At 39.6% G+C, this 16,471-nt stretch overlaps 1 protein-coding gene across 3 annotated transcripts in view; it reads left to right on the top strand.

The window, feature by feature from the left end:
* The window catches only part of LOC124162419 (protein PRRC2A-like), a 189,263-nt gene that overhangs the window by 130,987 nt on the left and 41,805 nt on the right, over positions 1-16,471 (top strand). For all 3 annotated transcript variants that reach the window (XM_046538949.1, XM_046538951.1, XM_046538952.1), the window contains one exon: positions 5,349-5,379. In XM_046538949.1, coding sequence (XP_046394905.1) covers positions 5,349-5,379 — 31 coding nt within the window. The remainder of the gene's footprint in view (positions 1-5,348; positions 5,380-16,471) is intronic.

Here is a 16,471-nt window from a genome sequence, read left to right on the forward strand (position 1 = left end):
TTAGAATTAAGTGGTCATGTTCATATGTAAATACCATGATAATTAAGTTCAAAACATATACGTTTTAAAAAGTAAATTGTCTTAAAATTTGTTTTTACTAGGAAGAAATGCAGGGTTTGAAAGGGTTAAAAAGAATGGATTTCCTCGGAAGTCGGTTACATTCACATATGTGTCTATGTTGTTGGGGTTCCTCTATATCCACGAAATAGTTTTCATCCGCGGGGGAAGGAAGTTCACCTCTGTGTATCTTCGACTATTTATCGCCAGCGATGTTCTTGGTGTTAGATTTTTTAGCTCAGCTAGGGAAGTAAGGATCACTTGTCGCTAAAGACTTGTTCGGAATTAACTGTAAGTAGATCATAGCTAATGGGAAATGGAGGTCTAGTGTCATTGGCGACTCCGAAGACACCCACATTAATAATGCATTTCAATTTTTTTTTTTAAGTATTACTGCTCTAAAATATGTTTTATCGTTGGAGGAATTAAGGCTTCAATATACCTCATCCCCAGGCTTTTAAGTCTTTTGCTGTCCCATTCTTCAGGCCTAGGAAAGTCATACCTCTCCTCATCTCTTATATTTAATCCTTTTCGCATCAACCTCGCCCCGTTTTCCGAACCCCCTCCGTCCAATACGGATTCAATGCTTGTCATAGCCCCTATCCCTCTTCTCCCTATTTCTTTCATTGCTTTTATTCCCTTTCCCACCCTTGAGAAAACTCTTTCTTCACTCTCCCGGTCTATTGAACCTTCTGCAACCTTTTTCTGGCGCCTAGCACCAACTGATCATCATCATCCATCCGCAAGATTCACGTTTTAAACATTGCTCCAACATAAGCTCTGTATGTGGAATTTTTTCTCCTCGTGTCCCCTATTAAGTCTCTCCCCATAAAAAAAGCCACCTTTGGTGAAGTAACTTTCTTTTTTATTTCCTCGCCGGTGAGTCATTTCTCCATCAGCGTAGCCCTCAGAGTAATTTAACTGCTCATCTACATCTGCGTTACATCTTGCAAGGATCTTGAGGGTGTATGGCAGGAGGTGACCTATCACCATCATGCAGTATGCAAGAAGATCCCTACATGCGCACCTCACGGTCAAAAAAATTTTACGCATTACAACTTAGAATACGCGTACATTCACACAAAGGTAAAACTTGCCAAGGGTTCGTAATTCCAATAATAAATCCATGCAAGGTTAGAATAGTGGAAAAAATAAGAACATGCAATGAGTCGTCCAAGCGAGTAACGTCATTAAATCTATCTAGGGATTTAATCTTTAATAGTTCGAGGAAAAAGTGTATTGTTAAAGATGTATGTTCTGCAGTCTATTTCCTTTATTTTCGTATCGTAATCACGTATATCATATTACGATTCTAAACGGAAGATATTTTTCATGTGGTCTGAGAAAAAAATCCTTTCTGTATTTATTTATTAAATTTAGTCAATGCTTTTCTCAACGCCCCTAAAAAGATTGTCTTTCCAACTCGCCTGACACATTAGAAACGCTGCACTTCTTATCGTAATAACTCATCGAGAATCTGGCCGCCTTGCGTTGCACTCTATTGATTTCATATGTCAGTTCTCCTTCATTAGGGTCCCACTCGCGAGCATCATACTCCAAATGAGGCTTTACTTAAGTCAGGTTGCCTACTCCTTTCACCTTTACCGAGCATTTGACGAGATTTCTTTGTACAAATCCCAGTGTACTGTTAGCTTTCCCGCATACTTGGCATATGTGTTTATTCCACGAGAGATCCCGAGTATTGGTGACCCCTAAGCATTTTATACATCATATAATACATCGAAACCGGCCGATATTATGTTTCGTATCCTCGCAAAATTGAGAAAAGCAATTATTGTATTCGTTGCATTCTACCATATCACGTCCTTATCAATATGTCTATGAAAATAAGTATTTTAAGTATCCAAGCATCTATTTTTTTCGTATTGACATAAATGCTTTCAATTTTCCACGATTATGTAATTACAAGTATTTAATTCAGTATGGAATAATTCCAGTCCGTCTCGCTTGAATCTTCGGGTTTCATTTTCTACACGTTAACCCAGGGCGCGTGATATCCGAGCTTCTTAATTAAGCTACTGTAGTTTATGCATATCATTTGTCGTTGTCTAGCGTTCACTGCCGAGAGGCGGTTTTGTAGCGTAGTACCGTGCAGCGTTGTGGGCGCTCTGTAACGGCGCTAAGGCGAAATTGCGGTTGAGTGCCAGTCTCCGAAATTTCGGATGCCCTCACTTCCTCCCCGTCGCCGTCCGACAAAAGTTTTCCCCGAGATGGCGGCGTGTCGCCCGCTTGCCTATTTGCTCTCATTGCGTGCGGGGGAAACTTAACCAGCGGCGCTCCACGGGTCGCGAATTACAGTTCTGTGCGCAGCCGACCTCTAAGCCGAGAGACACTCTCGGCAATCCTGCAGTCAACAGAAGTTTAAACAAGTCTCCCCCCCTTTTCGAGCGGGGGGCAATCTTTTATTCAGCAGCGAAACAGCGGTTTTCGGGAGCCTCGAGATAGGGTACCTGTCGAGAAGTGGGGGATTGCACGTAGTATATATTTACTAGGGGTCGTGGGGGTGGGGGAGGATGGTGCTTCGTTGGAGGAAAAGGCAGGCAGCAAGAAGGGTCGCTATTTGCTTTTTATTCATTTTTTATTTCTTTTATCTCTCTCTATCTCTCGGGTAGCGATCGAAGGGCGTCTGAGGTGTCTCTCACGGCTTTGCTGGGTGGTCGTCTCCCCGTTTCTTTGTCACCATTATACGCCGGTAGGAATGTTTTGAAAGCGAAATGAAACCGTTCTTCCATCCTTGCTATGCTTGAATTGAAGGGTCGCTTGATACCATCGTGATTGTCTGAACTCGCGTCTAACCCCAACATTATACCGTGCAAACCGTTTTGGGATGGGTAAAGGAGCAATTCTTGCTGAATATGCGTGTTTAAATATCGTTCTGGGAACTCGAAATGTCTAATTATTTAAATTGGATCTCAGTAATTCTTAGAGAGTGGTAATCTTAACGTGACCGCCGTAAGAGAATTTTTACCGATAAATCAATACCAATGAAACCGTTCTTCCGTCCTCATATGCTTTAATTGAAAGTTTGCTTGATACCGAGGTTATTGTCTGGACTCGCGTCTAAACCCACGTTATACCTCGCAAACTGTTCTGGGATGGGTAAATTCGCAATTCTTCCGGAATGTTTGTCTTAAAATCCGTAGCGGGAACTACGAATCGTCTAATTATTTTAATTAGATATCAGTTATTCTTAGAGAGTTGTAATCTTTGCGTGACCAACATTAGAGAATGTTTACCAATAAATCAATACCATTGCAATTGCCTTTGCATAATAATTTTCAACCTTCAGTTTTTCCCTACGCGGTGTTTTATCACAAATCCAATCATTTTGAATCCTATTCTTATATTCCGACGCTTAGCAATCTTACTCATCTCATTCGCTTTTTGGTCCTTCTGGCTGTCGCTAACCTCTTGTAAATCAATGTGAAAGTTTTCCTTTTCGTACCCATCATTATTTTATGTTGTAGCATCTCATAAGCAGTCAATAATATCCTTTACCCTCTTCGCTCCCATCTGCTATTGTTAATGGGACTAATGTTATCCCTTAGGGATTAAGGGATTAAGGGGTTAAGGGATTTTCTGTATTATAAATGGTTAACCTCTGCGATTTCGAAGCGTTCCAGTTTTTTTTTCAGGTTTCCCTCTCTTATGTTTGATCCGTCCAGCCTCTCCTCTGCACAAAAACGATTCAGCTAGATTTTTAAGGGAAGAAGATGGAACTGCTGTATTATTTCCTTTGGAAATTTAATAAGCGTATAATCCCTATCTCTTAGGGATTTTGAACCAAACCATAAATTAAGTGTAGCGATTTATCATCATCATCATCATCGTTATTAGTCAGCAATCCTAAGATTGGTTTGACGCAGCTCCCCAATCCTCTCTCTTAACCTCTAGCCTTATCATAGCGAACTGTTTATTCTCTCTTACATCCTGTAGGAACATGTTCTATGTAACCATTCGGGGCTTTCCTTGCCCTCATTCCCTCCCACCTGTGCTTCTGCGAATGTTTTTTTTTTATCAGGCCATCATGTCTCATTATATGGCCAACTAAGTTGTCCCATCTTCACCTTGAGGTTTTTAGCAGATTTCTTTTTTCTCCCACTCTCCTTAGCACTTCCTCATTACTTCCTCATTACTCGGTCGATCCATCTCATTTTCTTCATTCTTTGTAAAATTCACTCCGTTGTAATATTTGATAATGATTAGGAGAAGGTCTGCTCCAACTTCGCCCTGTGTGGATCAATAGCGAGAGCTTACGGCGGAGGATCCGTTGTTGCATAAGATGGGAGTCGCGGTTTATTGTGGCGAAAGATTTCGAGACGACACGAGTGCAAGACTTGCATATCATTTTCTTGTGGGATGCATTGTGCTTCGTTCACGATGGTTTTTTTCTGTCTTCTTTGTCATTGCTTTCGCCCGCACTTGTGAAGCATGTGTTATTCGCGATTGTTTGTGCGAAAAACGCTATTTTCGTAAACTCTCTCTGTGTTGCGTAAAACCTGAGGGTTCATTGCAGAGGTGAGTAAACCAAGAGCTACGCTTTTTTATTGATGGTTGTCTTTTTGTTTCACCGGCTCTAAATAAAGTCTCAAATGATAGCATAACGATACATCTCGTGACAATGGTCTGGTTTTTCAGGGTGTGCTGATCTTTTGATATATATTTCTGGTCAACTTTTGTCTAATTTTTTACAGTTGTTAATTATCTTTTTTGTTTTCCTAAGAAAAATTTTAGATCACTTTTATCATGGAGAACATTACATTAATTGCTTGGATGAGTATTAATTTGATAAATTTCGCTTTTATCACGGATTCAGGGGTGCCCCTGACCTGCCCGTGTTCCAGTCATGATCAAATTGCTTGTAGTTAGTAAACACGATCGATGATTAAAAGAACGACGGGTAATTCAATAAATGAAGTGTGTTTATTGATTTAGCCTAATATATTCGCAACTTTTTCTCATATGTTGAATCATTGAACTATTTTGCTGAACGTATAGGTATGGTAATTCGTTTTTCGCCCGAACTATAAAGGACTTTAATAAATGCCAGCCGTAATTTGGTTTGAGCATTTGATTTTTATGTGGAAACGACTGGTATCATTACCACCCCCTCCACACGCCTTCTTAGGCGGCTTGCGGGGTAGGTTATAGATGTGTATGGCTTTTTTATGCGTATTTTTTTACCCGTTCCGTCAATTTATTGAGTAATTTTGGTGATTTTTGATTTTTGGATCAGCAATCTGATGAAGGTTTTTTCTTTTTCTTTACAGAGCGAGTGGTGGCCCCAACACCTCAATCATCGTAAGTACTCTTCACGGACTACATTTCATTCATCCGTATTTATCGTGAATTTTATTTGCCCGAAATGTACCAGAGGTGCCTTGTTACGTATGTCAGTCAATCTTGTTATTCGCTTTTGCAGTTTTGACTCTTTTTTTCTTGTCGTGAATTTTCGGATTTCCATCACCATTTTATCAATACAAATATTCTGCGATTCCCAGCATCAAATTCAATGGTGCTTGAGTTGGGTAACAACATGGTTCTCTTCTTGGGATTGTGTTATCCCTTGAGGAAGAATATATGTTTCATTAAGAGTTTACTTCGCTTCAAGTGGTCATCGTTGACGTATTGTGTACGCATAAAAAATCTATGAAATATCTCAATGGTTGTAGCAGTAGGAAATGAATTTTGTTCTCCTCAAACTTCAGGCCATTTCATCAATCAATTTACCCGTTCATTTATTTAAATCGAAGTCCGCTGGTTATCTAAATATGACAGTTAGCAACGCCTTTATCATTGTCCGGCTCTTTCGATACATAAAATTCGTTGTGTACTTTCTCTTGAGAGTGTTGGAAGAACTGGAACATTTTTATGAGCTTACGACTGGAAGACTTTTTCAGTTATCAGTCGGCGAATAGATAAATAGTTTCCTTCTTGGTAATGACCTCGGTTCAGTATTAATTACGCGCCATATTAGTACTTTAAATCGTGCGCAGATGCATTTTTATTTTTTCAGCGTGAAAAATATCGGCATCTATCAAATTCAGAGTCGTAATTTTGATTTTTGTATTCTATTTTAATTCGATTCAAAAAGTCGAATCCGTTCTAATTTTATTTTCTAATTTCGATTCTCATTTTCGTTTGAATTTGACAAAAATGAGATACCCTAACTTAAATGATTTTTTTCTTGCATGGGATATTAATTATTTCCATTTAGAGGCAAGTCGAATCAGGATCGGTATTGCCTTTAATTTTAAACGTTGATTAGAGTCTGGTAATGTAGGACTTGAAGAATTAAATTCAAAATGTTATGGCCAACGTTTCGGTATATTTTGATACCTCCTTCAGGGCTTTTTGCAATGAATATACTTTGTTTTAAATCATATCCATTGCAAAACAAATCAAATTGATTGAAGAAAGCCCTGAAGAAAGTATACCTCATGTACTGAAGCGTTGGCCAAACATTTTCACATTTCATTCTTAAAGGCCTGCAATACAAGACACTAATCAACGCTAAAAATTGAGGTCAAGAGATTGAAAAAAAACCTCAATTTTTTATGATAAAATAATCCTTGGAGTATAGGTCAAATGTTTATGATGCAAAAAGCGTTTAGCCAACGTTTCAGTTTATTTAAAACCATCATCAAGGCTCTGAATGAAAAAATGAGAACAAAATAAAATACAAAGATATACAGTACTGTAACATAAATAAATGTTACGAAAGAGTTTTTTTTATACAATAATATATTTTTTTTTAATAAGAAGAGAATGCACAAAAATTTTGACATACCTTACCTTTGCACATATTTATTGACATTAGGTTATGCCCCGTTCACATTATGATCGTCCGAGCCGTCGTCCTAACGATAGTTGACCGAACTAGCCGTGTGAATGCAAGTCCTGACTATAGTTGACGTAGTTCCGAACGTTGCCACTTTACGATGGTTAGGCGCTGGGAGACCGGATACGGAAGCGACAAGAGAAAGACGAAAAGCTCGTGAAGCTCTATTTTTTTCACGGATTTGTCCTAGGAAGGAAGAATATGGGCGGAAGAAAAATTATTCGGTAAATACACGTTGAGCACAGTAATATCTTGTCCATGCATACCTCAACAGCTTTGCTAACCGTCAATTTCCTGTTCACTTTAGATGTCAGCACTAGAGCGCAGCACAGGTTTTAACCATCGTAATGTGAATGCACGATAGTTCCGACGACGGCTCGGACGATCGTAATGTGAACGAGGCATTACTAAGCTATTACCAAACCTAGTTACCATTAAAAAGAACTTCATTTATATAAAAAGGCCACATAAGGAAATTAGACTGTTTAATATAGGTGCGATAAAAGAATTGGCATCGTATTTTATTTTATTATTATTATTTTTTAATATATATTTTTATTTAACTAAATTTATTACAACAATGAGACTTAGCAACCAAACATTAAATAAATCAATATTCAGCCCTGAAGATGAGTGCCGAGACGGTACTTGAAACGTTGGCCGTTATAAAAACATTAACCCGGTGGAAATCCCGAGAAAAGTTTACCCCCATAGTTACCATTAGTTTCAACTTTTTATTTTATTTTAAAGAAATTGATTTTAGAAAATATTGTCGTAACTAATTTAAGTGTAGATAAAGTACTACGGGTTTATAAATGCTGCTATTCTGTTATGCTTGCGTTGCGCAATGCGTTATCAGTATCGGTTGGGATCGTTCAATGTCATGATGGCTGGCTCCTTCCTTCTCAAGCTTCCGCGTTCGGGTCCTGGTGGTGGAGAAGCATTTTTCTCGGGAACACCAATCCCGGATTAAGTCCTTTGAGGATGGCACTTCAAGTGCAGCGCTCCAACCGTCTAATGGGACATTTAGCTATAATCTTCATGGCGCCTTTCGTTAAGAGCCGGCTACCACCGATGCGGTGCCACCAGATACTGATTTACTCTCGGGTATTTCTCTGTCCGGGGAACGGCACTAGAAATTCCAGATTCTCTCGATGTATTTCAAATATTGATGAGTCGATTCCACTTTTTTCGACTCCGATTCTTTCAAATCCATTCTCTATTTCATCGATTCTTATTCATGTTAACAGGCGGGATATCGACTTGTCTCTAGTATTGCTGGCATTAAAATTTGAGAATCAGATAGAATAAGATAACAAAGACAATTAAGTGGCCCACTAAGTATATTTATTCAAAATATCGAATTCATTTTATGGTAACATATTCTCAGATTTGATAAAATGGTAATCACTTTTACTGTTTCAGACGCAAATTGCTTATGTAATAATGCGCACTGCACAGTGGCTCAGGTTTGTGGCGGCCTTGATGCCCCAAGCTTATAGAGTATGTTTAAAATATTTATCTTCCTGGAATAGATATTGACATTAGGCGAGGTATCGGGTTGGTGTGGTGGCTAGAGTGTTAGCTTCCCACCAAGTGGGTTCCGGTTCAAATCCTGGCAGTGGCAGAGAATTTTCAGGGACTGCCCGATCCCTACTTGAATGTGGCGTGGAGGACATTTAAAGGACAGCACTCCGTCCGTCGGATGGCACGTTAAGCCGTGGTCCCCTTGGCGCCTTTCGTGAAGAGCAGGCTAATGCCGACGCCGGGTTTCTCTCCACCCTTCCTTCCATACCCTTTCCTCAAGGCGCAAATAATGTAAGCGGCCCGTCGCCTCCTCCAAATACCATACCTGGCATTAGGCGATCGATTGTCGATTCCGATTCCGTGGCCGAGAATCGATGGAATCGAGAATCGAAATTTGGAATCGACTCATCCCTAATTTCAACATGTATGCCGTGTCGAAGGATCTAAGGTTGTCCCGGCGAATAGACTGGAGGAAGAGTTCTCGGGTTTCCAGCCGGGTCCAAGGGTTTATCAGCATCGACGTTTCGAGGGCTAAGTCCGCCATCGAAACGTCGATGCTGAAAAACCCTTGGACCCGGCTGGAAACCCGAGAACTCTTCCTCCTGTATGCCGTGTCTCTTAAATGCAGTCCGTCTTTAGAAAGTCTCCCCTCCCATTCCTTAAGGCAAAAATTACTGCGCACTCTCTCGACTGGCAAGCCCATTCCGAGTGATTGATCGGCGATATTTTTCTTTTTCCTTTTAATGCGATGAACATTTTTCGCCCGTGTTTTTCACCGCACACCTCCCGAATGGGTTTCGTGAAGACGTTGAAGGGCACATCGGGAACCTGATCCTGGCTCAAGCCTCATTGCCGCTAATGGGATTCCTTAACTTCGGTGTCAAAGGAAGTTGCTCGAGCTTCCCTAGGGGCCAATGGGGAAGTAGCCGTACCTGGAGATGCGAAACCATTATTTTTTTAGTCTTTTTCCCGATCCTTGAGCTCTTTCCTGAATTATAAAAATATTTTCCTTTCGCGGAAGAATTTCTCACCTTGCAGAATTTTTAATGCCTATCGCTGAAATTTAATGCTTGTTGGATGCATTGTGCTTTCTTTGTCTAAAAATTTTGAAATCTATTTATAAAGGTTTCCATATCCCTTTAACTCTCCCATATTGAAAGCCTTCGAGGAAATAAAGGGGAGCAAAATATATTTGTAAATGTATCTTTATTTTCCGCATTCAACAATAATTGCCTATTTTTTAAATGGAAAGTATGAATAGCATTATGAACTTACGTCTAGAATTTCGGCTTTTTATTTTATCTTTAGGCGTCTGAAGATGATTCTGCGTTTCAAATCGGTTCTTTTAGTTAAAATGCCCTCTTCACTTAATCACGTTGTATTAATTTACCTTTGATGGTACTTACCCCGTATTAATGGTAATATTATCCCATTTTGCAAAGTTGAATGTCGTTGTCATGACGTAGAAGGTCAGTGGCATGAGAGAATACAATTTAAAACCACCCAAATTACCTGGAAAGCACGTCATTCGGTTGATTTTATGGTGATGACGCCGATTACAGAGATTGCGTTTTTCCAGTTTTGTGGTGTGTATTATTTTCAAAATTTCGTTGCCACTCTGTGTGTCGAGCGTGAGAATGGTTGGTCGTTAATTGATCACCAGGGGTGGAAAAGGTTAGAGTGATTAAGAGGTGGAGATAACAATATCAACTGCATTAACCATCTCCGGCTCTCTCGGAACGTGTGAGGTTTCCCCAAACCTTCCATTACGAACCCTTTTTTTTCTGGCCCGGCTAAGTGGGTTGTTAATTTTACGGATCATATCGTCCGTGTAATCGTTAAGGAGATGATGTAAGCGCTTCCAGAGTAGTTCAGATTAACCCGATTATATAAGTTTTTCTCGGGTGTCTCAAATTGGACTTTCCCCTGTTCAAATGTGTAAATGCCAATGATAGAATTTTATTGAGGTTTGGATGGAGAGATAGCCGCATATTATAACATTGTAATAGAGGTTGGATCTATGTATAACTCATCTCTTTGCGAATTGTAATTTCTGTACGTTTTACATCATATTCATTATTTACCTCGTGTATAGCCGTCATAAATTTCTTAATTTTTTCTTTACCTTCTACATCTTGTTTTCTGAAACTGTCGGTTGGTAAAAACGTACCGTGATTTTAAATAAGCTTCGTATTGCGATACGCTTTGCTTTTGCAGATAGGATCCCGTTTCTATCGAATCTGAAAACCTTACTATTATCTTCAGTTTATTTCGTCATTCAAGTATTTCTTAACGTTTAAAATATTGTTTTGGAGATATTTATGAGGGTAATGTACTAATATATTTCTCATACAATGAAACATGAAGATTATAGGCTACCAGTAGTGTATATATCCGACTGTCGTGTATCATCATACAAAAAGCTGGATTTACTGATGGAAATTCTTAATGGGTGCACGTGTTACATTTCCTTCGCCTCTGTCCTTAAATTCTTGTGAATTTTCTCCATTTGTTTTGAGTGTGCTCCTGTTTTAGGATCATCCAATTTCTTCGAGGGGCATATTATTTCCTTGATATTATCTGGACGAAAACTCGTGTTTTGACGAAATGATTTCCGTTTCCCCTTTCTGTACGGCGGGTCGGGGTGGCACACGCAATCCGTTGGCGGGAAAAAATATCTCGCCAACACTTCCCGACCATAAATTTCTATGCCTCGTTGCCAAGTTTATTTGTACACGTGCTTGCGATGGATGAATTGCATGTATGCTGTTGCGGGCAGTAGAAATGATCTAATAGAGATAAAGCTGGTTTCCGCCATGAAGTTTACGCACATGTGAATCTGGAATGAAGCGATCCAATAGCTTGTATCGATAGTTTTCTGGCACAGTTCGGACTAGTGTTTACGTCGTATGTGGTCGTGTAGAAAAATAACAATGTTAACAAATGAGTAATGCTAATTTATTGAATTTATCCTCCTTCGTGTGTTCCTCGTTATTTAAATCGATCAGTCGCTGCCGGTCTGTTTTGAAAAAAAATATTCTTTGAGCTCTTACTGGAACATATTGGCTAATTTTTAATTGCAATTAGTTTTACTATCATAATTACAGGAGAAAACTTGTCCTGGATTCAATAAGGATATTAATTACGAATGAATTTATGTTTTATATATTACGCAAGCCGAAGTGCATTATATTATTTCATAGACAAGTATGTAGACATGCTCATGCAGCTCCGAAAACGTCACGGTAACTCGTGGTATCGTTGAAATGCTCATTCAAGATTCTTTGAATCATTAATGCAATCGCTCTAAGGAGTTCTTTCGTGTACAGTTCTGTAATAACAGTTCCTCGGAAAATCCATTTTGTCAAATTAATTTAAAATATGCCTCAATCGGAAGGCAGTAAAATGTGGACAACAAGCTTACCTAGAGTGGAGATTATCATTTGCATGTTTGAGTAGTCACTTTTAAAGAACGGGGTAATTTGAATTGAAAGCAGTGTGAACGTTATTTCAATGTATAGAAGTGTTGGATTTAAATTATTTGGAATGCATATCAGGTTTAAATAGTCTCCATGGCAGCGAGGCAAATGCGATGAAGCCATTCGTGAAGAAAAGTCAAAGTAATGGCTATGGTTGGTCGAAGATATACATAGAAAGTGGTTTGTCTCTTAACTTTGTTGAATGAATGTTAACTTTTATGGGGTTCACGGTTCCAATTGTTAATAAACCGAATGTTACATCAATCCTGGTGTCTACTAAATCTCCAGTATTCAAGGAAACGCCCGTCCGCGGCTAAATGTGCTGTCACCCATCTCGGTGGACGGTATAGCGATCCGAATTGTGCGAGGAAATAAGCTGTGATAATAAAGGACGTTAACCGAAATTTATATTCCTGATGGCATAAATTATCAAATTCAAACCTTTGTGATGATATTCCTCTCGCGAACACAAGTACTCTATTGTAAACATGGGAATGTGTACTCTGCGCTAATTGGGGAGCCGTGGTCATTTTTTGAGAACCGAATAAAAAGCGGAGGAAGAGTTTTCGGGTTTCCAGCCGTGTCCAAGGGTTTTTCAGCACCGACGTTTCGAGGGCGAAGTCTGCCATCGTCTTCAGGGTGAAGGATTCACACGCTAGGTGCTGAAAAACCCTTGGACCCGGCTGGAAACCCGAGAACTCTTCCTCCAGTCTATTCTCCGGGAAAACCTAAGATCCGAATCAAAAGCGTCTTAAATAACAGCATAAATCAAGCTTCTACCTGGGCCTCCTTTTATAAAGAATCCTTGGTGTGGCAGCGAGCTTTCTGGGGTCGGCTCTACGCCTCGCGCTGCGCTATAGATGGAAGAGAGAGGCTGATATTCTCCTCGTCCTCTTTCAATGGCTGTCCTTAGGGACACAGGGAAATCGTCAATCGATATCCGCTGGAAGATTTGGAACGCGAAAGGGAACTCCCTTATCCACGTGTGTGTGATGTGTTCCGTGGCGCAGGCGTCCCTCACCTCCACCGGGGGGCGCTTGCGTGCGGACAGGGGGGGACGGGGGAAGCGAAAACTGCCGGTGACGCACCGTCCGTGAGAGCGGGAATGGGGCCGTCACCGCCAACCGATACTTTTCGTCCAGAGCGCTGCTACTGCGTAGGATATCTTAAAATGTGCACTTGACATTTCGCCTGGTCCATGTCTAGCGGGTGGAATATTGCGTTGTATAATTATTCACCAAATAAGCCGAATTTCCTTGCTAATAGGCGAAGGCACAAAGGTCGAATGACGTTTTAAATGGACGAAGGTTAACATTTTATAATAACAATGTTATTCTGTAATCATTATTACTTTTTAAGAAATAAAAATATCGTTATTAGCAGATAATTTTCAGAGATTTTTGTCCCCGATTTCTGCGACATTGGGGACGATGAAAGTAATTTTTTTTGCATTCGTTTTTACCGGCAGAAGTGTTACTACATCCTTTCATGCCTTTTCATCAACCCATGGGACTAGAATCAATCGATTGAAATTCTTATATATATATTTGAACCTCTAACTGCAGAAAGGCATCATGTCCAATTTGGCGAACTTTACCGGAGAGAAAGAAAAAAACCTAGTCAACCCATATGCACCACGTATATAATTTTTTAAAATATTCTTTTTTATATGACGTGGCATTAGGAACTTGTATATATATTAATAAAGTAAGTGAAATGTTTTCAAGAGAGTTGGCTAAAGATTTTCGTCCAACCACCCAAAAATCAACTTGAACATGATGCCTTTCTGCAGTTGGCGTTGCATTTGACATTCACGTTTTTTAATCGGCAGCGGTCTTTTTAATTCCAATTTGAAGCCTCTCTATTCTTATTTTTTCAATTATTTCCCACATTTTGCATCCATTTTATTGTTTATTGAATTTTTGGCACCAATATCATCGCGTTTAAATGATGCTAGTGTTCTTATAATTGTTTCCGTGGTGATGAGTGCATGGCTTGCCGCTATCCACTTGAATAATTAAACTCTGCTGTAGATTATGAAGTTAGCTTATTGAGAAGGCATTAAAAATTGTTGCTGCTATTAAAACGCTCACCGCACTGCAATAGCGGGAATTATGAATTTTAATGGGATATTTGTAATCAATAGGATAGCTCTTATTTTTATAGGATTACGATTGAATATAAAAAATTTTACGAAATCAGTCGTCTTCAACCTCACCGTTGCCGATATTTCCGCGATATAATTAGCAACTTGTTGCATATTTTATTGATTTCATCATGATTCTTCGTGGCTTGGTGCAAAATAATCAGTAAATTTTTCGTTATTCCTATCCAATTATGACCGAGTTTCATTGTTAAATGTTGTCGAAAGAACGAATCCCAGTTTTTTTTTCTTTTTTGTTCAGTTTAAACTTTTTTAAAGCCTCGGAACTTCATTTTTCTCATCCAACGTCAAATGCATGCTTTGGAACGTGCTCCAAATCCAACGCAAATTTCAAATTTTTCGTACTTTGATTCTTAGAGTTAGTTTGAATTGAATGGGAGTTAATGTGAATGATTTTTCCGAGAATGTCTGCTCGGTTCGTTTTACCCATCGGTGGGGTGAGAAAACTTTTTCATTGGATCGGAACTAATCGCCTGGAAGAAAGTTCACGGAATACTCGTGCCTATAAATTTTTATTGCACCTGCCTGCATGTCTGCTCTGAGCAGGTGTGTCTAAACTCGGCTATTTTAAAAGGCAGAATGAGCAGCTTGCTAGCTCAAAGGTGTCCGTCAAATTAAAGTTAGGAGAATATAAGATATCTCGTGCCATTAAATGATGTAAAATTTAATGATGAAGTGATGCTTGTCCAAAGTAATTGGATTAAAGTTAGGATATTATTGCTCCGTGTTGAATTCTGTGTTCTAAAAGCAACTTTTATGTTTTTTTGCTACTTGCGAGTAGAAGTGGTTCATCTCAGTTTCTTAAATTATTGTTTTTTAATTTTAAAAAATATTATAAACAAGAAAGTTTTATACGCAAACCGCCATTGCCGACAAGACAATGACAACTTTGATTATGTAAAAACGCTATGTATGAATCGTGCTTATTTTTTGTTGGAGTTTATAATCATGAACTATCGACACGGAAATTTTATTTCAAATTAACTAAAAAATTCCTACCTAGATTTCAAAAGACCTACAACCAATCGGACGACACCTGAGCCGCATTGTTGTCCTCGGTAAACGGTCGATCCACTTCAGTGTGTAATTGGACTTCCATAAGCAGCCTTGAGGAAGGGAGACAAGTCGTCTTCCGAAACGTCGGCTTGTATAAAAGCATTAACCTGGCTGCAAACCCGAGAAATATTCGTCAGAAGTATTCACCAGGAAAAATTTAAATCGTTTATCAAATGCACTCGTTTGAATGATTCTTTTTTTTAGTGTTTTTTTTCGCAGAGAGAATGGATTTTTAACCCGATCTGTTCTCGATTATCTTTATGATTCTCGTTTCCCTGTTGATCTTTTTGTTCACCCTCCAATCTACTGTGGTGATTTGGATGTCTTAAAATATCTTTCCGTAAGTTTGCACATAGTCCACCCTTAAACTCATTCAAAATATTATTTATGAGATTTTAGCCACGAAAAATTCGATCAATGATGACCAACCTAGTTCTTGTAGCTTATTCGTAACGTCAATTAATTGAAATAGATTGATGATTGAATAAATTAAATGTGCTGATGATCGCCGGACAGCATTTTTGTGTGGTTGATGCTCTTTTGTCACATGGGATCCTCCCGTTCCAGTCTAGAGATTACCGAGACCTTTCGCCTTATCGTACCTCCATCACATTCCCCTCCACCGGACCAAGTAATGCGAATGACTGACTCTCTCGCGGGTAAGGGACGAACGGCCCTTGTCGGAGGCTTTGTTTGATAGCTTAAACTAGGATGTGAATCATATTGCCCTATCCTCGATCGTTTGCCATTGGCTGTCATGTTGGATTTTGGTCACATCTGCATCTACGAGGTACCGTGCAATACACCTCCAGGGTGTGTGGCACGGGGTTACTCCACATTAGGCGTGCAGCACTCATCCTAACCTGAGTCAGAAGCGCGTGGGAATCGGGTTGGTGTGGTTGGTAGAGCAGGGTTCCCACTCAACCGTGAAAACCTTAAAACCGTGAATTAGCCGTGAATTTCCTCTACCGTGAAAAAACCGGGAAATAGCCGTGAATTTCGTCTTAAAACCTTAAAAATATCTCAATCTTGATAATAATACCTTCCCAGAAATTTTCATCTTCGTTCGTAGCTAGCGCACTTCTATTCATTGTGGCGAGCATCGTCGCATGCGGTCGCATGGGTCAGAAAAGCGTGGGAACGAATGTTGCCTGAAGAAAAAAACATCTTTCCCCAGCGCAGGCCTTTTCTCTCCCCCTCCTGAAATATGACACCACTTCTCATCAGCTTGTTTACTTTCCTCAAATGGCTTGGTTTCCCCTCCCTCGGTCACTGCTTAGTCCCCCTTCCACCCAATTAGCCTTCCCACTGGCTGCAGCGACCACT

Source organism: Ischnura elegans, chromosome 7, assembly GCF_921293095.1.
Source record: "Ischnura elegans chromosome 7, ioIscEleg1.1, whole genome shotgun sequence".
Lineage (NCBI taxonomy): Eukaryota > Metazoa > Arthropoda > Insecta > Odonata > Coenagrionidae > Ischnura > Ischnura elegans.